Source organism: Ambystoma mexicanum, chromosome 2p, assembly GCF_040938575.1.
Source record: "Ambystoma mexicanum isolate Mex_15411 chromosome 2p, UKY_AmexF1_1, whole genome shotgun sequence".
In the NCBI taxonomy this organism is placed as follows: domain Eukaryota; kingdom Metazoa; phylum Chordata; class Amphibia; order Caudata; family Ambystomatidae; genus Ambystoma; species Ambystoma mexicanum.
The window spans coordinates 272,756,407-272,781,945 of NC_090923.1; the positions used below are offsets into that span (position 1 = coordinate 272,756,407).

General features: G+C 45.2%; 1 protein-coding gene across 1 annotated transcript in view; it reads left to right on the plus strand.

The window, feature by feature from the left end:
* The window catches only part of LOC138566368 (contactin-3-like), a 1,374,021-nt gene that overhangs the window by 1,076,741 nt on the left and 271,741 nt on the right, over positions 1–25,539 (plus strand). Inside the window, exon 12 of the mRNA XM_069643533.1 lies at positions 6,931–7,058. Within this exon, the coding sequence (XP_069499634.1) occupies positions 6,931–7,058 (128 nt within the window). The remainder of the gene's footprint in view (positions 1–6,930; positions 7,059–25,539) is intronic.

The following is a 25,539-nucleotide window of genomic DNA, read 5'->3' on the forward strand; positions in this document are numbered from 1 at the left end:
AGCTGTATGAATGAAACCAACACAATTGTTTCTAAATCAAAGTCTAAAATCACTTAAATACCTATTAAATTCGCCTTTCATCGTTTCTCCCAATATACCAGCCAAAGTAGAAACTTCTGAATTAGCTTCTTATATAAAGCAATACATTTCTTCATGTATACCATCCACCATGACTGCAAATTTAACTCTAATCATATGACACTAATCGGCACCAATCTAGGGAAGTTGAACTCCTCTTTCCAAATTCAACCTTGTAGCATATCAAATAATTTCATACTAGTAAAGAGTACTATTTTGGCTCTTTAAAGCATCGAATACGTTACTTTCATGCTATATAATTCAATTGGTGGATTGAGTACATAGGCACACAGTGTAGCTTTTATGAATTTCATCGATGAGATGCTCGCTCTGACCTTGTTTAACATCTTCTCTTTCTGAATTTTAATAATATTTGTATTGGAGAAGGTGAAATCTAAGTAACAAAATCTATCAACTTCTTTTATGGATATCTCATTTATCACCCAGTGGAAATGTTTACTACGTTGTCTGCTAATTACTGTCATGATCAGTGATTTTGTTGGATTAATAACTAACTTGTTATCACCCTAGGAAGCAGCCACCCCATTGAGTGAACGTTGCAATCCAGGGTGTGTGTAGTCTAACATCAACAAATCATCTGCATACGCTATGCAATTGATTCTGTGACTATCAAGCTTCAGTGGGTAAGCATCCCATATCAGACTAGATCCCACAAATCAGCAATATATACATTGAAGAGAAAGGGTGCAATGACGCTGCCCTGATGTCCTCCGTATTTGCCCTTATATTGCATGAGAGATTGCCTTCCGCATTTAATCTAAAGCTAACCTTGTTGTTGGAATACAGGAGTTTGAGCTTATGTACCAGTCTGGGATCTATCCCAGACTTCCACAACTTTGTCCACAAAATGTATCCGGCAACATTGTCGAAAGCGGAGGACAGATTGGGGCTTGCAACATAAAGAGTTCAACCAGGTGCTTTCCCTGCCCAAGCCATACAAGAGGAAAGAGCCATCCCACTCATGACCATCCCAATCCCTTTTCTATATTCTGTTTGAAGGGGACTGTCCTGCTCTAGTCTCTCAGTCCACTCATTAAGATCTTTCAAGATCATATTTGCCAGAATCTTTGATGAGCAGTGGATAAGAGCATTCAGACGGTAAACTAAAGTGGAATCTCGGCATCCTATTTTGAAAATGGGAACTGTAATTGCATGATGCCAACAATCGGGAATCGTTATTCACTCAATCATTTGTTTATAGAGATAATAAAGTATTTATGCCCACAATTCAACATTGTTCTTAAAAAGATTAATTAAAGTCCGATCAGCACAAGAGCAAGAATTCTAAGCCCTTTCAATACCAAACTTTTGGTTGTCCATGTCAAATTTATAATCCCACTTTGTAGCACTCAGTGTCATCAATATTGTCAACAGAGTTAATCTTAAAAATAGTTGAGAAGTGATTCACCCACTCAACCTCTGCTACACATATAGAATGCATATTTGATTGAATTTTGTCCGTGTTATTAAGCTTCCACCGAATAGACATAGTGTCTTTTTGATCTATACAAGTCAAGAACTCTTGTTTTTCTTTAATATAATTTTGAAGTCTGTAATTCTTTTACCAGTTTTTAAACTTTTCTTTTTGAAGCATATTTTTCTTTTCTTTGCATCCCAATCAATATGCGCATCTTTACTTTCTTTGACTCTATCAACAAATTACACTGATGCAATCTTATAATGGGGTTTAAATGCATTCCCCTTCCCGTCAGCAAACACATTGTGCTTCCAGGTTTTAACTGTTTGCGAGCTCCCTTTGAGACAATGTAAGGTATTATGGAACTCTACCGGAGAACTGTGATAGATCTTCTCATAATCTGTTAAAATTCGTCCACCATGTGCTTAATTCACCATTTACTTTAACAGCATTTTTACTTATTTGGGTCAATGTATTGCCTCTGGCATTTGTAATTACATTCATAAAGGCGAGATTTATATTGATACTGACCTCTCCCTATCATGAAAGACTTGTTGTCAACATTGCATGATTACTTCAATTTTTTATGTCAAAGGAGAAAATATCTTCCCTCTCAATATTCGACAAGAAGATATAATCTATTGTAGAGGAGGAACTAATGCCAAACCAAGTTGGCACAGGTACGACCCGGAAAAAAATGGGCGTTCAACTGACTGAACTATCATCTGGCCAGGAAAAGCACACAGGTTCTTACATCAGACTTTGTCCTCCCTAAGTCTTCAAAAGTCTAATTAATAACGTTCCCTTCTACTAACTCATGGAAGAGTTAGTCTGTTATGGGACAAGTACAACTGAAATCTACTGAAATTTTGAGTGGACTATTTGCATGCTTAAAACAATCTAAAAGAATATTTTCTAATTCAAATTCATCAATCACTTCATCAATACACACTCTAGCAGGATTAAAATCAATATCTATCACAAACATCTCAGATAACATTTTTACAGTCCCATAATATACAATCAATACTCAAATTGCATTGGCTTTCGTTGTAATATTTTTGTCAGCAGTCCCTTTCAAATTATTTACCGCACTTAACATGCCTACAAATATCTGTCCTTTTTTTCCCTTCTGAGCTAGTTTGGTGTCTAATATAAACTGTTTTATGACTGGTTCTACATTCAACCAGGTTTCTTGTATTAGGACTATGGGCCTCATTTCGAGTCCTTTCGTTAACTGCCGGTGCTACCAGCGGGTTGCCGCCAGACTCGTAAAATGTTACCAGTCCTGACTTTCCTGGTGCCACTGGGAGATTTCAAGTCCGACGGCCCAGGAAATCAGGTGCCGGTAAAATGAAAGTCGCCATTCCCATAGAGTCCCAAAGAACTCAATGGAAGTAGGGACTCAGAAGCGCCAGCACCGTTGTTAATGGTGCCAGTGCTTCCTTGAATGGTTTGCCTACTGTGGCCGCTGCGCCTGGCCAGGACAGACCTGTCGGGGGCAGCAGCCACAGTAGGCAAACACGTAGTTTGCCGTCCGTAAACAAGGGTGCCAGTGAGCTTACCAGCACCCTTATTTCCGGTTTGGCAAACTTGTAATGCAGCCCTAAGTCATGTTCTGAAAATCGTTTTTCATTATAGTACTAAACAGTGTTATGGAGATGTTTGCACAACCCTCTGGGGAGGGGCATTTAACACTCTAACGCAATGGCACAATAGTGTGTCTCCCAGCAGTAAAAATACGACTCTCCAATGCTAGCTGTAGCAGAGCAGTCGGGCTTAACTTCAGGATGGGAGAATGCTGGAAAATAGGTACAATAACTCCCACTAGTCACCACAAAAGAATACACTACACTGGTATAGTAAACATATACTCTTTTATTACAGAGTCACAAAAAAAATATCCATGATGGGAAAATATGTACCAAGGGGAAACATAATGTACACCATCAAATGGTAGACCACAGAAAGCAAATGTGGATGTTGCATAGCAAAACAGCCCCTGTTGCATGTCAATGGAAGGCCCAGAGAAGCATATGTGGCTGGGTGTGAGGTCCCAACACATTTCCAGGTGGTGGCAGCTTTGAGCACCAAAGTAAGAGACCCTTGCAGCAATTGTTCAGAAGTGGAACTAAAATAGCCCATACAAGGACAAACCCCAGCAGATGAGGGGGAAAAGCAGCAGCAAATGAAACTCAAAGGAGGTAGGCTCAGCACCCGAAAAAATGCAAGCCTTAGTGCACACCGGTTGTAAAAGACACCAGTCCCACCAGTAGGCTGGACTGTATCTCAAAATCAGCTGAAATCGTTTTTGGTGCCACAATCAACATCATGTAAGCGGACCTGCTCTCTTTTTCGAAACATCTAGCAGGACTACGTTCACAAACATTGTTTTCCCTAAATCTACCTTTTTTCTCACAGGGGCTGGCTAAAGCCATCCAACCAATACCATTATCATTAAGGCATTTTAAGAATGTGTTGGTGGCCAGCACATCAGGGTTGCTCCTAAAACCACCAAACACCCATGCCCATCTCCATAAGACATGTAGTGGCCTGCTCAGAGTCAAGAACCAGTCTAGACCAGTGCAAGCCACTATATGGTGTCAATGGTGGGCTTACAAAGAGCCTACGTTTGCACAATCAGCATTTTAGGCAATGATTAGTCCTGAAACTAGGACTTTTAAAAAAACATATGCATTTCAATGACTACCAGAAAGGCACATTGGGCTATGAATGCTGTATGTAGGCTTGCACCCCTGATGAATCCTCAACTAAATATTAGCCGCCAACAGCCTTCCCAATAATGACAATGTAGGGTCATGTAATCACTCTGGGGCATGAAGGGAGTACTTACAAATCATCCAAGGGCAGGATAGCCGCATAGGCAACCCAGGATGATATTCTCTTAAAGCATAAATCAGGGAAGTGTAATAGAAGGGGAACCTAAGCAGAAGTCCCTCCAACCAATACAATTTAGGGGTTCCATAAAATGGCACACTTCCCTTGATCTATCTAATTACCTTGACCTACCTATCCCTAGTAAGAGAGCATGCTAATGCATAGTTTCAGATTTTAAGAAGACTGCTGAACCCATAGACCTAGGGCCCTTTAAGACGAGGTAGAAATACTTAGAGATGGATGGGGATGCAGAATTCACTCAAACATCAATAATCAAAACCGACTCAGGAAGTTGGTAAAACTTTGTTCTGTTTTATTTGCAATTATCTACAACAGGGAGGTTACAACGGACATCATCCGACGTTCACTCTCAATGCATTTTAGGAATAACATAACTGTTGTAGTCAAAACTTGTCATCAATGACATCACACTATGTGGAAAACTTCAAAAACCTACTTGCGGATGTCACAGGCTCTCAGGGAACATCTAAGTATATGTTCCATACTAAAAGGGGTAGTGATTGGGTCTCTAACATCTGGTGGACAACTAAGCCCTCCTCTAGTGCAAGTAATCTTCCTCATCATACAAAACACAACAATTCATTGGTTACACAAACTATGGGGCTCTCTTAATACATGACCTTCTACAATTGGTCGTCACACTTGTACCCTTCTGGAATATTCCACACGCTAGCAGCATGCAGGCTACCACTCCAGGTGCATGGAGGGTCGACGTGGTCATGCCTTCCCACCCAATGAGCCCAACATCTGTCATCACTCTTGCCGTTTGCCATTTAACTAAGGCTTTGAACTTGGCCTTGCAGAGGCTCTCTGTGCCTGAGAATTAAAGGGAGTATGGCCTGGTCTTATCTTCTGGTTTTGGGGTAGCTCAACCCAATGTCTATTTTCATTAGACCATGTGACTGGAGACAATGTTTCCGAGCTCTTTGCTGCACATAATACTATTAAATGATGAACTCTTGGCCCCTTCAGTGTTTTTCCATTTCATCTCAAACAGAAGTTTGTTTCTTTCTCAAGTTCATTGTAACTACTTGATAGAGAACTAGGCTCACAGCGGCCTTGACTCTTGGTGCTGGACCAGCAAAGCTTGAATTTCTCCTTCGCCATTAGCTGTTTTCCAACCGTACCACACTAAAAAACCTTTCCGATCACAGGGTTACAAGCTAAAGTGCATCGTGGAATATCCAGGTTCTATACATTCCTATGTATATTCATTGGCGCATCGCTGCAAACTATTCACTACATAGCCAGCCTTAAGATCACTTCGTCCACTTGCGTTACTGCAAGTGGTACAACTGTAAAATGACTGCATTTTCTTTAGCATTTCTTTGCATGAGCATCTTCATCTCGAGCCCGAAATGTTGCTCATCTTCGACACCGGCTCTTCAAATCTTATAGAATGTTTATGTTCTTCGTCTTACGCATCTTTTCAGGGTGTATCAGTTCTGCTCCACATGACGTCACCAGTCTTCTTTCCCATTTATTTTCACACTTCACACTTCTTCCAGGACTCCATCCAAAAGAACGTTATTTCTTCATGCATGCATATAGGGTTTTCTCAATGGATATCTTGTTTCAAGGATTCTTTGCAGTACAGTCAGTCTCACTGGGACTGCACGCGTTGCAATTTCCGGTTCTATTGCTATATGGCAACATGGGGGCGGAGCTTATGGTAGAGATACTTGACTCCTCCTTTACAGTGCCAGTACAAAATCTTTAAGAAGATAAGCCAGTATTATGTAAGATTCATCACTGATGTAGAATATATTTTAATATTTTTAATATTTTCATTGAATGATCACCATATATTTCATGGTATTCCGTGGAGTTCATGCATGTGATATCCTGCAGTATTACCAGGATTTCTAACATGTTTGATTAATAGTTTAACCCCTGTTGCTTGAATGCAGTAGCCCGATCCATGTAAAGTGTGCATCTCTGTACCAGTATTGAAGTTTGTTAATGTAAGACCGCTTATAATGTCCAATGTATATTCAGAGAGCAGTATTAATGAAATTTTTGTTGTTTCTGATTCACTTAATCTTCCTCCAAATTATAGAAATTACAAACCACTGTGAATATTTGATTCCCCTCTCATTTTCTGAATAATTACATTTGTCATGGAATTTGTCTTAAACTAATTCTGCCCTATTTTACTCTATATGGACCTACATTAGGGGAAATATCCTTAGGGGTGTGTTTGCCATCCAATGCTTGTCCGGGAAGATAGCTCAAAGGCGGATGTTGGTCTTGGAAGCAAGGTTGAATCCTGGGTTCACGCATAAAGACTGATCTCCGGTATTGAGCATGCTGTAAAATAGTAATTAATTAATTAATCATATGTTTTCACCTACGAGTGCCAATAATTTAAAATGTATGTGAGATTCTTTATGGATATTGTCATTGCTTTAAATGCAATTGATACATATTATATGAAGGTAAGTAACAACATTGTAAATTAAATTGTGACTGATGTATTACTTTATGTTTTGCAGGATAACGATTCAAGGCAACGCAAGTCTAAAAATTATAAATGTGACTAAATCAGATGGCGGCAGTTACAATTGTGTTGCAAGGAACCAGTTTGGAACAGCAAGTATTAGAACACGAATAATAGTAACAGGTATAAACTAGTCGTTTTATCTAGCATTGCGCTATGGAGATATATTTGCATAGAAATGCCAAGTGTAGGCTTTTATTATATAGCATTCATAATTATTGAATTTTCTAAACTAGCACAACAGCAATTCCTAACTTGGAAAGGGCTATTAAGCTGTAATTTCTTTACTGATCAAGCCATCAGCAAAAAACAGGGTGTCATGTACCTGAACCGTCGGAAGTAAATCTATGAAAGAACAACAATACGAAACCACTAACATTTGATATCACTGCATATGGCATAGATTTGCTTTTAAAAATTAAGTGCTAGATTTAAATAATGACATCGGTCTTGGGTAGAAGAAATCCAACATATTTCGTTAGATGCTTTCTTATCATGATTTTCAATGTCAGAGGAAATATACTACAAGACGTGCTAGAGCATGTTTGTGTTCTTAAGAAACCCTTCTTCTGCAGTGTGTGTTTGTGTCTGTGTGTAGTTGAAACGATTAGCTGTAGGAAAGAGCACAATTTTGGAAACCCACCGAGAAATACAAAATATTACTTCATGTGCTATATAAAGAGTTTCATGATATGATATATGATATAATATGATATGATATGGCATTTATAATGCACCTATACACCTGTGTTTCAAGGCGCAACAAGGCAATGGAGGGGGCCAGAGGGAATACAGAGACAGCAATCTTACTAGGCCAGGTGACAATGAGATCGTGCAATTGCAGGGGAAGTGGGTGGGGCAGTGCTGTACATGAGAATGACAGTAAAATAAATACAATAAATAAAGCAATAAGTAAAAGTGTGGCCAGCTGGTGGCAAGTGCAAGGGTAAGTGCAGTGCAGACATCAGGTGTCAAGTGCTGGTAGGGGGCTGTAGGGATACAGAAAACAGTCCCCAAGTGTGGGGATGCCAGGGAGGCAGTGCAGATGTACAATTTACGGGCGAGAGGATCTGGGACCAAGATCAGAGGGTAGCCAGGTGACCAGTGCAGTTTCAGACAGGAGTTCAGCAGGGGAGAGGAGAAGAGAAAGCAGCAGCAAAAATGAAGGTTTTGAGGTGCTTCCGGAACTGGAGATGGTTCTCCTCATGTTTCAGGGAGGCTGTTCCAGAGGGAGTCCCCTACTGAAGAAAGAGATCTACCACCAACTCGTTTCTTGGAGAAGCGAAAGACCCTGAGGGAGTTGGAGGCGGATGATCGAAGAGCTTGAGAAGGAAGATATTTAGAAAGAGAGAGTTGAAGGTATTGTGGCCAGCGGCCCCAGAAGGCCTTGTGATCAATGCAGAGAGTTTTTAACTTAATCCTTGCAACCATTGGGAGCCAGTGCAGAGATATCAGTCCTTGAGAGATACGATCCCTAGGCTTGAGGCAGTCCTGTTCTGGATGAGTTGCAGAGGGCGGAGAGTAGAAGCAGGCAGATTTAGAAAGAGGCTGTTGCAGTAGTCCAGCCTAGAGAGAACCAGTGCTCTGGAGACAGTGAGCTTCTGGGGGAAGTAGAGGAAAGGAATAATACCTCTGAGGGTTGCAGCTGGTACTGTGACTTCTTAGAGACGTTCAGAGATGTGAGGAGAGAAGGAGAGTGTGGAGTTGAAGATGACCCCAAGGTTTTTAGTCTCACAGGTGGGAGGAGGCAGAGGGCCAAGATAGGCCGGCCTTAGAGTGACAGGAAAGGAGGGAGCAGGTGTGCTGATGAGGTGAATCTGTCTTACTGGCATGAAGGCAGACATTATTGGTGGCACACCACTCCTAGATAGTAGACAGTCAGAGATGAGCGAAGGAGAAGTGGCGGAAGGACGTCTGAAAATGAGTTGAGTGTCATCCACATAGCACTGAAAGTTGGGACAGAGAGCAGCAATGTGGTGGCCAAGAAGTGCCAGGTATTGGTTGAACAGCCAGGGAGTGAGGTTAGACACCTGTGGAAAACCACAGGTAGAGATAGAGATAACATAACATAACATAACAGGCGTATTTGTAAATCGCACGTTCACCCACGAAGGGTCATCTTGGCGCTAATAACAGATGTTTATTGTTACCCAACTTAATGGTACTCATTTTATTGACCTCAGAAGTATGAAGGGCTGAGTGGACCTGCCGGGATTTAAACAATTAACTATGAGTCAATTAACTATGAGTGACTATGAGTTCAAACACAGGTCCCTGTAGTGGATGCATTAGTCCACTGAGCCACAGACCCAGCATATAGAGGAGAGGAAGGACCCAAGTTTGACCTGGGAGGGTCGATCAGAGAGGAAGGAGGTCAGCCAAGCCAGGGCCTGGCCAGTGATACCCAGGTTATCACAGAGACGGTTGAGCAGGGTGGCATGGTTGACTGTGTCAAAGGCAGAAGAGAGATCAAGTAAGAAGAGGACACAGGGGGTGTTGGAATCGAGGCTGGAGAGCAAATCTTCACAGAGGTTCAGGAGAGCAGTTTCCGTGCTTCTGGCAGCTCTAAAGCCAGACTGATGGTCATGGAGACAACCAACAGATTCAGTGTGAAGATTAAGCCATGAGATGGCCAGCTTTTCCAGAAGTTTTCCTAAGAAAGGACTGATGGAGATTGGGTGATAGTTAGCTGGGCAGGAGGGGTTGGCTGTGGGTTTCTTAAAAAGAGGGTGCACAATGAAGTGCTTCAGGGGGTAAGGGAAGACACCACTGGCAAATAAGTGGTTGCAGAAGTCAGCCAGAGCAGTGGTCAAGGAGTCAATGTGGTCCTTGATGGTTTTGGAGGAACAGGGTGAACCTGTTTTGATGAGATGTTCATAGATCAGACTTATCTTGAAACCTTGTCTGGGGAGAGCAAGGAAAAGGCAGAGAAGGAGGGAGGATTGGTGGACGAAGAAGGGCCAGAGGAAGAGCTGGGAGTAGAGGAGGCAGGGGGAGAGGAAGAGAGAGAGAGGACAGGATATCCTGTGTTTTAGAGATGAACTGAGAAGCCAGGGCTGTGCAGAGGACCTGGGAGGGGACAGGAGAGGTAGAGACTGCAGCTGGTTTGGCTAGCTCCTTCCAGATTTTAAAGAGTTCAGCCGAGTTGGTAGATGCCGCAGAGACGCAGTCTTGGATGTGGGCTCTCTTCTTGGTGTGGACAGAGAGCCAGTATTGCCTTTGGAGCAGGCAACAGGCCAGTTTGTCAGAGGATGTACCAGATGCATGCCATTTCCTCTCAGCCACCCTGCACTTGCAATTAAGGGTGGCGAGGTCTGAGTCGTACCAGGAGTTGCACTTGGCTTTGGGCTTCAAGCGAACCCACAGGGCAGGGGCAAGAACATCAAGAGTATCAGATATGGCAGAGTGGAGCATGTAGAGGGCCGTGTCAGTGTGTGAGTCAGCCAAAGGGGGAGGGTGTGGTGAGAAAATGTCATGATGCCTACCTCCGGGCATCAGGACCAAGCACATCAGCTCTGGGAGCAGGCATCCAGATACTTATTAAAACCCCAACAGCCCCGGCTGGGGGCTGTTTGGGTTCAGTCCTGGCACCTTAGGCGCCAGGCTCATCATAGAAATCAGTCCTGGCGCCATAGGCGCCAGGCTCATAGACTTTACTTACCTGATGCAGAACATGCTGCAAGTGAGTCCAAGCCAATGTGAGGCCTGGATGGGACTATTTTATTACAGGGACTATTTTTTACTCGGGCGCGGTTCTGGGAAACTTCTTACCTGGAACTACTTTGGAGGCTATTTAAACCACGCCCGAACCGCAGCACACGCTTCGCGTTATTCTGCATCCAGCAGCGTAACGCTCACCATGCCTGCAGTCTGCATCCAGTCTTCTGCCACGCCCGCCTCGAATCTGGAGCTCCTAAAACAAAGAGGAAAGAAAAGGACAAGGTTAGAAAACAAACTATTTTCAAATTCCTCAACTGATTCCGGATCCATCTCGCCTCCGGACCTGGAAAGAACATCATTTCTGTACGCATCGCATCTCCAGCTGCTGCAGCGCCGCGCCATACTCACCAGTCCTCGCAGCATCTTTCGATTCAGCGCTGCCTCCATCATTTCTTCGCTGAACTCCAGCACCTGGGGGACAAAAGAAAACAACAAGGTGAGCCGAGAAAACCAACAAATATAACTCTTATCACCATAGACTTACCTGATTCACCACCGGAGGCATATTCTATAACTCTCCACATCTTCATGTGCCGCATCTGCAAAGAGAGAGAAAACAACACATTGAACACGTGCAACATTCACCGGACAGCGTTGGGTAATATAGACTCTTACCTGAACGCCACCAGCTGCCACGAGAGCATCTTCTCACAACCTCAGCTACAAGACAAGGAAGGAAGGGGGGACAAGAGTGAAACATCGGACATATTGAACTCTATGAACTTGATACTTACCAGACCCTGCCAGGAACCTCAGAGTCAATACTCTCCGGAACTCTCCCACGCCTTCAAACCAGTGAAGTAACTGGCATCAACGCGCCCCTGCAATCTATGTAGGATGGAGAGCTCATCTTTCAAGAATATAAGGTGAGATTGCTGAGAGGGCACTTCAGAGGTGATTAGTTGGGAGGACTGTAGGGGGTGCCATCACTTGAATCCACGGGTGGCTAAATCCATCTCTTCACCTGCAGGAGAATACTTCTACGGGTCAAGCAGACAAGATTAGGAGGGCCAGTCCAGTCAGTCATCTCTGTACTACGCATCACGTTGGTGGAGACCGCAGCCGTCCGGATCCGACCGACGCCCCTGTGGGTGCCAGGTGAGCGTAACAGAAAGTGGCGGCAAAAGTCTCAACTGACACACACTTCATGGGTCAGATAACCGAGAAGGTAGGTGGCAGTGCTGAAATTGGCTTGGCGTGAGGGGTGGAGAGAGGGAGCAGGGCGGAAAGGAGAAAGTGATTACTCTAGGAGAGAGGAGTGGTGAGAAGGATAGAAAGGAGAAGGTCTGTAGGGATCAGCACATCAAGAGTGTGCCCTGCAGATTGAGTTGAGCCAGAGAGGAGGATAGCGAGTGTGAGAGAGATCACAGAGGTCACACAAGGGTCCAGTGGAAGGACAGGAAGCATCCAGGGGGATGTTCAAGTCTACAAGAAGGAGGAGTTGAGTGGTCGAGACCAGAAGGGAAGAGGAGAGGTCCGCACACTCAGAGAGGAAGGAGGAGATATGCCCAGGTGGCTGATAGATGGTAACCACAGTAAGGGAATGGTTAGGAGAGAGAGAGAGAGAGAGAGAGAGAGCCTGCAGACGAGGAATTTGACAGAGGCAGGAATCCATTTGGGGAAGATCAGAGCTACCCCCCTCTGGAACAGTTGGACCTGGGCGAGGAGAGGATATTGTAGCTGTCAGGGAGGAATGTGTCAAAGCTTGTGACAGAGATGGCCGTCAACCATGTCTCGGTGAGACCGAGGACATTGAGGTCAAGTTCTTCCAGGAGGCTGCAGATGTCAGAGGAGTGTTTGACAGCTGAGCGAGAGTAAAGAATGGAAATATGGAGCAGGTAGCCGTCCTTGAAAGTCTTCCGGGGAGGGGTACAAATCACAGGTACGTGCTGCAGAGGTGTAGAAGAAGCCCAAGGGGGGGCAGAAGAGCAAGGAGGAGAGGGCAAGGTAGCCAATGAGGAGACAGCAGTGAGAAGCAAGGAAGCCATGGAGGGAAAAGAGGGGACATCAGGAGAAGGAAGAAAATTGATGAGGCGCGGGAAACGACTAGTAAAGAGGAGAAGGTTGGCCTAAGGGCCTTGGACCAAGACTGTACCATTCAGATAAACATTTATGATGATCTTAGAGGAGTCAAAGGAGGCCAGGAGGGCCTCCCAACGGGTTCCACCATTAATGGGAGAAGTAGAGAGAGGAGAAAGCACAGAGACCATATGAAGAGTTCATAGGTCTGGCGAGGGAATGACAAAGAGGATGTCGGTGAGGGTTTGCCTAGAAGAGACACTGGTATATGTGTCAGCGATAGGGAGGCCTGGGTTGGAGACCAGGATGCACTTTTAAAACTTCTTCCTACCAGATTTAGTGAGGAGAGCAGGTTTGTCGATAGAGAAGAGAGAAGAAGTTCGAGAAGATAGGAGAAACAGAGAGCACCACAGAGTAGGTGGGGAGAGGAGTGCAGAGGAAGGAGGGGAAGGGGAGAACACTAGGAAAGGATGCCGGGATGGGTGCAAGCAGATGAGAAAGAGAGAGACGAGACAATAGTAGACAATAAGATAAAACGATAGGCGCTCAGATAATGGTAGAAATTTAGTAGATGAATGCTTTGCTTGGAAGTCAAAACCACAGAATGGCACTACTATCACAATACAATTTTGAATATCAGGAGAATACACACCTAAGCCTGAGAGTCCTGTATAAGGGAAAAAAGGCCTAGGTTTCACAATTTATTTATTTATTTATGTATTTATTTGCATTTATGAAGCGCACCTGCAGCCCAGAGGTATACTTTCACAATGCAATTTTAAACCAGGAGAAAACACACCTAAGTCTGAAAGTTTGCTAAGTGGCACGGCATCCAGGGTAGAGTGAAAGTTCCACTCCTAACCTGGCCCACTCCTAGCTTACTTACTAGCTGCAAGTTGAGCTGCTGGATGACAGCTGGTCACTGGCTTCCCCTTCTGAGACCTGCAGACACTGGCTGGAGCCACCTCAGGGGAGCCGCCCTTTGCCTTGGGGCCCGAAGCCTTGGGGCTGCCGGGCAGGTGCTGCCTTGTGAGGTCAGTTAAGAGCAGTGATAGTACAATGAGGGGTGGAGGGAGGGAGAGGAAGGAGAAGGGCAGAAGGGATCAGAACAAAAATGCTGCATGTGGGACATGGGGGGTTAAATTGTGTAAATATGGCACAAGTTCACGGCCAGGAGGATCCAAAACATAACCAGTAAACTGGGCAGGCTCAGGCAGAAAGCTGGGCACCAGCAATGCCGGCAACAGTACCCAGCAAGGGAAACCAGACAAGCCAATCACGGGTGGAGGGAGGGCTGGGAGGCAGGTGGAGGGAGGGAGGAGAAGGGCAGAAGGGATTGGAACAAGAATGATGCACAATGGGGCAGTGGGGGTCAAATTGAGAAATATGGTGCAAGATCACGGCCTAGGATGGATCAAAACACAACCACTCACCTGGGCAGACCTGGGCACAAAGAGTCACACACCAGCAATGCTGGCAGCAGGACCCAGCAAGGAAAACCAGACAAGCCAATCACGGGTGGAGGGATGGCTGGGAGGCTGGAGGAGGGAGAGGAAGGAGAAGGGCAGAAGGGATCAGAACAAGAATGCTGCACACGTGGCTTGGGAGGGTCAAATTGAGAAAAAATGGCACAAGATCATGGCCCAGGATGGTCCAAAACACAACCATCACCTGGGCATGCCCGGGCAGAAAGAGCGGTGCACCAGCGACACCAGCAACAGGACCCAGCAAGGGAAAAACAGACAAGCCAATCACGGGTGGAGGGAGGGGTGGGAGGCAGGAGGAGGGAGGGAGAGAAATGAGAAGGGCAGAAGGGATTGAAACAAGAACGCTGCACGCAGGGCCTGGATGGGGTCAATGTTAGGGAGAATTCTCTGTAAAGGCTAATTTCCCAAACCTAGTGAGCCCCCAGCAGCTCTGCTGGATTTTTGGGGTTTATTTTTGCTAAGAGTGAGACTCTTTTTACTCCCACTCTTAGACATGATTTGAGGTGTTCCTTTATCTTTCCATGTGATTTATGGGCTATGGGGTCTTTTACTCCATAGCCCATAAAGGTCTCATGTGTTTTTAATGCGGGTTACAAAGCACCCTCCGGGTGTCGTAGAGGCCCGCCAGCATAGACTCCATACCCTGGAACTGACTACTGTCTCCCAGGGCATGTAAAGTCACCATTGGCTTTACTAGTCCCAAATTATGAACAGAAACCAGTACAAACCATCATATTGTGGACGTTGCCCCGGGGTCTGTTGTTCGAGGAGGCACGTCTCCGTCCCCCCTGATCGAGTTTTGGCTGGTGGCAGTGGATACTACTTTTTATATTCGACCGCAAATATATCTCTATGGGATTTTCCCATTGTTCGAGGCTACCAACTTTAATTATTTAATTCTTATAGCCTCAAACATACCGCCGGTTTGTTTATTTAATATTAATTCACCGGTTGGTATTTTTTGCAGGACTCGATTCTAAAATGGCGTTTGTGCTCTCTTCTGTGACTCCAACCCAAGTCAAGCCCTTTGTTCCACTTTTTTGGCGGGCTTCTCCACAGAAGCCTCCAAAAGTGGTGCCACTCTGTCTGGGTACCACAAGGGGTGTGGGAGGGGGTTTAGGCACCCTGGACTGAGTTACCTTGCTAACTCAAGTCGCACTGTTGTGTGATTGGCCCAAGTGGTGAGCTGGCCGGCTCACCAATTAGCATGTTTGATTGACAGCTAGGCTAAGTGAATGGGGGTGGGCTGTATAAAAGCAGGGCTTTGGGGATTGGAACTTCAGAAGTCACCACAGGACCTAAGAATCCGAGGAGGGAGAAGCTGAGCCAACCTGCAACAACGACACCACCGGTGGAGCCCTGCTGAACCGTCTCACCACTTTTCCCGACGGAGATCTCCAGTCCGGAGAGTCTTCTTCCTTTGACTGGTGGGGATAACCAGTTTTGCCTTCTTTTCACCTTCCTGGAGCATCTCGTGGTCGCCTTGCCCGTGCCAGGCACCCCGGCAACCGGAATACCATGGCTTACCACTACCGCGAAGAGAAGGGTAGTACCTTTTAACCGAAAGAACTCTGCGGCTGGTTTCTTCCCTGGCAGTGCAACGACCTTCTTCTTTCCTCCACGGCGAGACCTCCTCTTCCTCTGGACGAAACACTGACTCGCACCCGCTGCCAGGAACAACTGCCCCCGCTGGAGCTTCCTTCACACTTAAGGTACTGTGTCCCGCCTGGCTTCCCTTGCGACAGATCGTTCGGGATGACAGTAAAGCCTCGACTTTCTAACCTTGGCTGGCCTGGGACAACCTAGCTAACTTTTCCTGACTTTAATTTCCTCCTTTTTGTGCAAACTATCTACAAGACTCTTTGGGCATAACCCCACTGTGTGAACCTGGACCCCTTCTGCTTGCTCTCTCCAAGAGTGGGCCTTGCAATTGACTTCCTTGCTCTCCAGTAGAACTCTGCCTATCCTGCCTTACTGTGGTTCTTTTAAAAATATTGAAACTTGTGTGCTTTCATAACTCTGCCTTTTTCCCTCCCTTTTTTTCATAACTTATCAGAGTGCCATCTTATGTTAAGCGCTCACCGCTGTCTGAAAATAAGTGGTGTTTCTCACTAAGACTTGTCTAATAGGTAATTAGGGTTGTATATATATAATAGTGACTGTGTGCTGAATTTACTTACCTCTTTTGTGCTAGTGTAATTTACAAGTGTGTCTTTAAATAAATAATTATATACTTTTACACCAAAGCTCTGGTCAGTGTTTGCTTGTGCTACTGTATCTATGTACCTATTGTGTATACTCTACATACTGCCTAACTCTTCTTGAGGGAAGTCTGACTGCTCAGCCACAGCTCCCAAGTGAATCTGTGTGGTACAGACTGCTACCAAGTGGGTTTACTGCCAAACACCTGTAGTCCTAAATCTTTTGCAGTGGTCCCCAAGGGAACTGCACAGGTTTCTGCCTAACAGCCAAATTGAGAAAATATGGCACAAGATCACAGCCCAGGAGGGTCAAAACACAACCACTCATCTGGGTAGGACCGGGCAGAAAGAGCAATGCACCAGCGATGCCAGCAACAGGACCCAGCAAGCGAAAAACAGACAAGCCAATCACAGGTAGAAGGCGAGCTGGCAGACGGGAGGAGGGAGGAGAAGGGCAGAATTGATCAGAACAAAAGCGCTGCATGCATGGCCTGGTGAGGGGGTCAAATTGAGAAATATGGCACAAGATCACGGCCGAGGAGGGTCCAAAACACAACCACTCACCTGGGCTGGACCTGGCAGAAATGATGTAACAATCCTGTGCTTTGGTATACACCGGGGAGGTCTGGCATGGTTCAAGCATGTACTCCCATTGTGTCCTAAGCATATCAACTCTATAGAGGAGGAAGAAGTTCAGTTGTAAGATCTCAAAATTAATCATGTTAAAGGACAGTAAGGTCCGAACCGGTAGACTCAGTTCAGTGCAAAGGCCCTCATTATGGGTTTGGTGGTAATTTGGCTGTAATGCTTCAGAATATATTGCAAAACTTGCTTGCCATTACCGACTCTTGGTCTGGTGGGTTTACCATGAAATTATGAGTGGTGCAAGGGCAGTGTTAATCCCCATTTTTGGAGTTCATAGGACTCAATGGGGATTTTGACAGAATTACTGTAATTATAATTATAATGGGTTATTTATAGCGCGCTTAATACCCAGAGGTTTCTAAGCGTGACCAGGGGATTGAACCTGTGTTGCTCTGCGTCGTCTTGCTTCCAAGACAAACGCATTGGCCCTGAGCCTCCAGAATTAATTACTGTATGCAGTAATTCCACTACGGTAGTAACACTGTTTTACCTCCACTTCACAGTGCATTTTTGAATAAAGCATGTATAGTAAAAATGCCTGTAATTACTTTACTGTCTAAAAAGTGGTGTTATCATTACACTTTACTTGTGTGTGAACCCTATCTGCACTAGCGATGAGCAGGACATCTGTCGGAAGAGACCTACTGGCCCCAACTGCTGCAAGCACTCAGTGTCTTAGGTCCACCACTGGATGCATGCTCACGAAGTGGAGCAGGTAGAAAACACTTCTGGTAGGTGATCAATTTCATGAAATCACAATGAGGAAGGTGGTGTGTAAACAAAGGCAGAAGTACCTGCAAGGAACTGGAACTCTGAACTGGAATAACAAGGGCAGGACTGCAGGCAGAAAACAACGAAAATCAGGACTTGAATCTAGGAAGCTAAAGTAGGTTAACAGGGACTAATGGCACAGAACAAGGAACTGCGGGCAAGGAACATAGGAATTGGTGGTTGAAAGCATGGCATGCAGACAGAGACAGAGAACCGCAAGCAGGGAAGCAGGGCTGCAGGGCAGAAGACATGAGAGTTCAGGCAGAGTAGCAGGGCTAATGGGCAGCCAGAAAAGTGCACTCGAAGGGGAGCAGGTTATGGAAACAGCAGAAACTGGACACAGCAGAAATTCAAGGATAAAAGTGCAAGAGGCTGGCAGTGAACGCAAGGTAAGTGCCCCCTAATCCTGCAGACAGCGACTTAAATAGTCACCCAGCCTGTGCTGAGGCAAGCTTGATAGCAGCTCCTGGAGCACCACACTTGAAGGCAATGTGTCTTCTCCCTCTCTGGACTGCAGACAGTGAAAGCAGCACTGATCTCTAGGGCTTCTGGGGATTGTAGTTCTAAGACTGCTGAACAAGAAAAGCCAGGTAAGGAAAACAGCCAAATGGTGCATTATTGGATATGTATTTTGTGAAAGGACATAAGGAAATACGAAAGTGTTGCAAAGGGAAAGTCAAGACAGCAATATGAATATGTATTGTCTGAGGCTGATTATATTGGTGATTTGCAAGTCCCAATTAGTCCTCAATGGGTGCCACTTGGTGTTCCAGTGGATCAGACATGACATAAGCACAGTAAATTGATATCATACATTTGTCAGCCATGACAGCCCAACTCACCTGAGAAATTATTATGTGTATCCTCCCCATACAGTCTGGCCCCAGATGGCAGGACTGTGGACTTGGGAATGGCCACTCTTTGTTCCCTTGTGAGGGCAGGTAACACTCTCCCCATAGAGGCAGGCACTCCAATCTGTCCTGGGAACTGGACTCAAAGGGCACACTAATTCACAACAGCAGTAACCTTATAGCATGGTGATGCATATCTAAAGGCCTTTGATATGGGTAGGAGGCAGAGTTAGTCTAGAGAGAGGGAGCTCTTTACAGCTGGATAAAGGCTCTGCAATCCTGTTTCTCTCTGACTATATTTTGTCTTCCTGTTCCCCCTACTTACTGTGTCACAAAGGAGTTTAGGTGTGATATCATAAGGAAAATTCCTCTTGCTCTTTGAACAGGTATTCATCATCTAAAAAAGGCTAGCTCTAGTCCAATCACCTTTGTGCTTTTGTCTTTAGAAGAAGTGATCTCACACACTTTTGGACAAATATTTAAGAAAGAATTCATTAGACTACTGTTGGGAGAGTTGATCTTTCCAAAGTCCTCCGCCAGTGAGGCGAAGACTAAGACTCCAAGGCAGAAGGACGCTCTGCCCCCTATTCATTCCCAGGGACCAGTGGGGATAAACTGCTGCTGGAACAAAACTTGCCTCTCTGCCAGCTACAACAGTACACAGGACCTCACTATGTTGAAGGAACCTTGAAGTTTTGTGCCAGCCTCCCTGTGTCTGGGAGCCCAAGAATAAGGACCTATCTGCTCCTTGAATCCCTGGATTGGGATGCACAGCTCCCTGAGAACCAAGAGCACCTGGATCCCTGTCTTCACTGCATCAAATAGGTCAAACTGCTTTTGAACTGAGTTCACTGCATTTTTAACCACAGCACCTGCTGGTGTTGCCTTTGGCACTAAACCAAACTCTTCAAACCAGTGTGTTTGCATCTCAAACCACCTGCTCGAATTAATTGTTTAACGCTGGACCCAGACTCACGCCTTAGGAGTTTGTCACGCCGACTCAAAATTGTTACATAAATGACCGACTTGACCTTGAACTGAAGCTTCATTGAACTGCACACGGGAGCATCAGGATCACTGCTTCAAGCCAATGATGACCTTCGACTCATATCATGGGTGTGTCACTTACCGGCCCTATCCAGAAGTTACAACCCAAACTGGAACTGGTGTGACCCCAAACCGATCCTGTTGAGCATGCCAACCTGCATCGCCCACACACCGCCTTTGAAACAAGGTGAACACGGTATTCACCCAAGCTCATCTGGTACAATCTGGGTAACTGCCTCTTTTTTGGTAACCAGGGGCTTGTCTTGTAAGGGAACAGACTATCTGAACAAAAGAGAAATGAACACAGGCTACCCTGCCCTTCCACACGTAAGTGGGTGGATTACAGCTACGGTAATTAGGGCAAAAGTTTACTCAACAATACTCATGATCAGGAGACTTAAAATTATGTTTTAAAAAACAAGCAAAAGAATTGCAGTATCAAAAACACATATCATACATTTAACATATAGACTACACAATGATCAATAATACATCACAACAGATGACTGTACTACATTCCTATTTAATGGGCATAAAGAACATTGTATATATGCTGTGAATCTACGTGGGGTTAGTAACAGTGTGAAAAACGTTCCACTAAACAGTTCGACACGTGTTTATGGCTAAAGGGGAAGACTGCGTCTTGAATCGGTTCAGGATTGAATGCGTCCCCTCACGCCTTCCTCAGGACACCCAGTGCAAGACGATGTAAAGATTCCCAGTTATGGAGAACAACTCCAGATGAACACTACAAACAAAAATGTGATACACTTTAGGAACATACCATGGGAGATTTCCATTATATATACAACCTGTATGCCGAAACTGACCGCATACCTTCCATTTATTCTGCATGTCTTGGGCCACTTGCTTATACACACATCATGAATGTGTGTGTGTTCATTGTTTTATTCCTAGGACACAAATAAAAGGGGGGGGATCTGGGTTATCATCATCCTTATGTGACCTTTAATCACAAGCTGATTCAATGTAGCTACTCAGGGAATATCTTAAAATTACCTTTATAGTTGATGCCTTTGGCGGTACGCCCCTCATTAGTGGATTGTATCCGGCTGACACTCGTTCTAATAGCACTCCAAGTAGGGAAACACATCAATATTGTCTCATGACAAGGACCTTTTTCATGGTTTATCTATCCAAAAGTGAGAGACATCTGTATTAATAATTTGTTTATTTTTATTTTTTTATTTTTATTGGTTTAATCAAACCTTTAGAAAAGATGACATCACATTTAACTTTTCATATATAAAAATAATGTGAATGGTGAATAAAACATAAAAAAGCAAAAAATATCACAAATTAAGACATTTAAACAATCAAAATAAGGAAAAAAGAAAAAATAAATAATAATGAGCATTTGTTTATCCATTGTTATCCACTGCTCACAGGCAATACAATACATGAGGTGCAAAGCCCTCACAGAAGGATCGCCTGTGGTAAAAATGACAAGCAACAATTGGTGCGTTAGCTAGAAGCTGCCAGAGACCAGATAAACACATAAACCAAATTGATTCTGCTTCATCTAATAAATACAGACCACCACATTTTCTGAAAGAAATCTCTCTGACCCCCTTGATTGCTGGACAACATAGCACCAAATGCCTTAACGTGTCAATTGATCTCCCTGTTTACAGAAATGACACACGCTCTGAGCCAATGATCACATCCATACCTTATCAGCCTGGCTGACAATGAGTCTTGTGGGAGAAATGAGTCGGGTTGAGGGCTGACTGGCTTAGGTGCTCCCGGTGCGAACAGGGGCAAACAGGGCTGGAAGCCTTAATATGGCCTTGCTAAGGCCGCCGGCTTTTCCACCTGCCGGCGGATGTTTGTGGATCAAAAAGAGAATGAATGCCGAGGTAACATAGCCTCGTTCTCAGGCCGCATGGCGCCCGACATTTAGGATTTTTCTAATGTCGGCGCGTGCAGTCCTGAGAGGGAATATGGGAAGAAATGTGTGCAATCCTGCACTGGAGAGTCTGATGCCCATGCAGGGCAGGAGGCAGTGCCTCGGATTCTTCTTGATGCGGAGGCAGCGCCGTCGAAGGGTCACACGGAGCAAAAAGGCAGCTGTTCAGCTGGTCCTGGTCTGTTGAGGGGCCTCCTGCCCTCTCCACGAAGGAGGCGATGCAGTGGGGGCAAACAGGGCTGGTAGCCTTAATATGGCCTTGCTTTGGCCGCCGGCTCTAGGTTTAACCCCAACCCCTGCTGTTGGAGATGGGCATTGAGGTGTACATATGTGTCAGGATTCTGAAGTTTCTGTCCTCTTTAATTTTTTAATTCAAGTGGGAATAGTCGGGTACATCCTGGGATGGTGACCTCCTCTCCAATTTGAACTTCAACTGCATACGGCAGCAATTGGGCTGACCGAAATGCTTTTTCTGAATCATTAAGTTGGGACCAGGCTTTGTAATTCATCTGGTCCAAATTAATGGCAAAACGATTGAGAATCTCACTGCCTAAATAAAATGCAGCAGGGACATCTCGCACGAACCAACAATTGTGTTATATGCTTTTGTTACCTATAGAAATTTTGAGAATACACCTGCTATGCAGGAGATATCCATTTCCCACTTATCGATCAATTTAAATGTGGGAATGGATGAATCTTTTGGGAGCTTTCGGAACATGGCTTCGCTGATGAAGCTCTTACCTTTGTTCATGCAAACTCGGGCGAGAACAGCCTCCTTCCCCTCATGTAACTGAATAGGGATGAACAACTGTTCTCTAATTTTCTGAATGTCAGCTAAACTCTGAGCTGATTTCTCATCACTTTTGACTATAGAATTGGGATTTTCAGATTGCGAATTGGTATAAAACTTCAAAGTAGTTCATTCCAATGTGGAATGCCACTTGAAAATGGAAGGAAGGTTGATTTTCAGGAATGGAGAGGAGTTCACATCACCAGTTTGTTGTCCTACAGTAATTACTGTCACGTCAAGTATTTGCTTGTTCTGGAAATTAAACGCAATATGATCAGGTTTTTGTTCAACCATGTGGCTTGTGCCATTTAAACTAACATGGTTGACACTCTGTTTTAATTTTATTGGCCTGTTAGTCCAGAGGACCTTGTTCACATAGTCTATTAGGGGGGACAACCTGCGCAGGATGTCATTCCCTAGTAGACAGGGTGTGCCCTCTGGAGTCACGAATATGACCCGGTGTTTCACTTTGTGTCGCCCATTTTTATTTCCAAATCTGCTCTCCCCTCGACAGGAATTTAATCCCGGTCGAAGTTTTGGAGTTGTCCAGGAAGAGGGGTGAGAGGGAATTGGTATTTCTTCCCCCTTCCTGAATTTAGCTGATCAAAGGCCCTTTTTGAGAGAAGAGTGGCTTGGAATCCCGTGTCCACCAGTGCTGAAAATGTACATTGTCCCTGCACTTGGACCAGGACATAAAATCTACCCTCTTTCTCCTCCAATGGGCGAAGGTAATGGGTATTCCGGTCAAGCTTGGTGGCCAATTTCTTTATTTTAGACTCCGACACAAGGGTAGTTTGGGAATAATTCTGTGTTGGAGTTTGGGAATCTGAAAGCAAAATTTCAAGGAAGGACGATGCTGAATCAGTCCCCACACACACCAGTCTTCATTTAGATCTCTTGGGACCCATTTCTCTTTGGGAGGGGTTCCCCCATCTCTGAAGGAGAAGATTATTTGTTTGGAATCCTCTAAGGATTCTTCCCCTTCAAACTGGAGGACACTAACCTGCTCTACAAAATGGGCCTTTTTACTATCTTTATTTCTCCTACCTACCCTCTGTTCCCTGGGTTGCAGATTTTCAGGGGCAAGAGATTTTCGTTCCGGTTCCTGGGTGTCCAGGGGCTTTTCATGAGTGAGGAAGGAAGCTTCACCTAGGGCTTAACAACCTCCTTCCCCTTGTGCCTTCTCCTCCAGAACCAGTGAGATGTCTCTACGTCTAAAATGTGTTCTCTCCTGTCATTGTTCTGGGGTGCCAGATCCTTGGTTTGTGGGGTTCTGAGCCACCATGTTCATCTGAGGGCTCTGTTCAGCCCTCAACATGCGACCCAGATCCTGGGTAAGGTTCTGGACCTGGCGCTCCAGTTGAGACACCCGTTCCGGCTGGTAGGGGAGTCTCTGTTCAAACCAAGGTGGATCACGGGAAGGGTAACTATCCCTTCTCCCATAGGACCATGAATATTGTGAATTTTGGTAACCCTCCAGCCTTGGCCTCCCCTTTCCCGGATTGGGTTGTCTGGGATCCAGAAAGCGGGGAAAGAAAGGAGGGGTGTCCTGCAGGTTGGGGTTTTGTGGGTACCGGGGAACGAAATTTAACCCAGCATTTGGGGTATTACTGCCCTCCTGGGGGAAGTTAGGAGGGAAGTTCCCCGGGGTGGTACTTACCTGATTGGATCCCCCCCTGTTAGGGAGAATTCTCATAAATGGTTGATTTCTCTTACCTAAAGCGTACCCCAGCAGCTTTGCTGGATTTCTAGGATTTTTTTGTGTTCACCTGGTAAGAGTGAAAGCCTTTTTTCCCACGCTTACATGTGTTTTGCTATGTGTATTCCTACTTTCTGTGTGATCTTGGGCACTGGAGCCTTACCTACTCCATGTGCACCACTTTTTGTGTGTGTTACACAGCACCTTCAGTGCAGTGACACAGGGTTGTCTTTGAGACTTCCCATTGACTCAATTTTTCTGGGGCTGACTACTGTCCTCCAGAAACAGGTAAAGTTGCCATAACTTTATTTAGTCACTTTAAACCACAGACCCAGTACACCCCATCTTTCATGGAGTATTGGAAAGGGTTAACTCTTACCCCTTTTTGTCTGTGCCTCTTAGAGCCTTGTTTCGGTCCCTTAACATTAAGACGTGGCTGGTGGCAGTGGTATCTTCCCTAACTTTTCTACCACAGTTATCTTACATAACGTGGTAATGTTTTAGGCAATTATATTAGCCTTGAACATAACACCCGCTTGACAATATATGTTTTATTTTGGCTCCGGCTTGGTTTAGTCGCCATTTCTTTTTGTTAAAGTCTTTCTCGTGTGTTTCCCTGTGTGCCAAACTGGGGATGACTCCTTTGTTCGCTGTCTTTTCGTGGGCTTCTGCACAGAAGCCCTCCTTAAAGGCACCTGATATTCTAGGTAGGCAGGATGTGAGGAAGGGATCTTTGGACCCCTGCCATGGGTTCCCTTGGTAACACAAGTCACACTTTTGTCTGATTGGCTAAGGGAACATGCCTTGCCAGGCCAGCAATCTGCTGTGTGATTGACAGTAAGACTGTATGAATGGGGGAAAAATGCATAACGAGCAGGTCTCTGGGACTGGAAGAGCAGAGTCACCACTGGAACGAAAGAACCAATGAGGAACTGGAAGAAGACAACCTCTACAATGACTGAACCGCCCAGTGAAGCCCTGCTGCAGGTCTGAATCTCCAAATCTGACGACAGAGAAGATCCTCCAGGAATCTTCTTCCCTTGAGCTGGTGGGACCAACCAGTTCACCCAAACATACAAGCCAGGACCCATCCTCTGGTCGAATTTGTTGTACAGAGCTACAGTGGGCCGAATAGCCAGGAAGGTCGGACCCTGCTTGGGTTTTAAGGAGCGCACCTTTTATTCGTTGTTTGGCGCTGCTGCTGGTTTCTTCCCTGGGTAGTGCAGGACCCTCCAGTCTTCCTACTTCTGATCAGTCCGACAGTCGCTTCAGGAACCGTGAGCCTGCAGGAACTACCAGGAACGTCTGCCTCAGCTACAGCCCCCTCTCCGTTTTAAGGTACTGTGCAAATCCGGATGTGCGTTTCGCTCAGCCGCGGTGAAAGTGTTTGAAATCTTTCTCCAATCCGAGGGCTTGTCCTTCTCTTCTCTTTGAACTAACT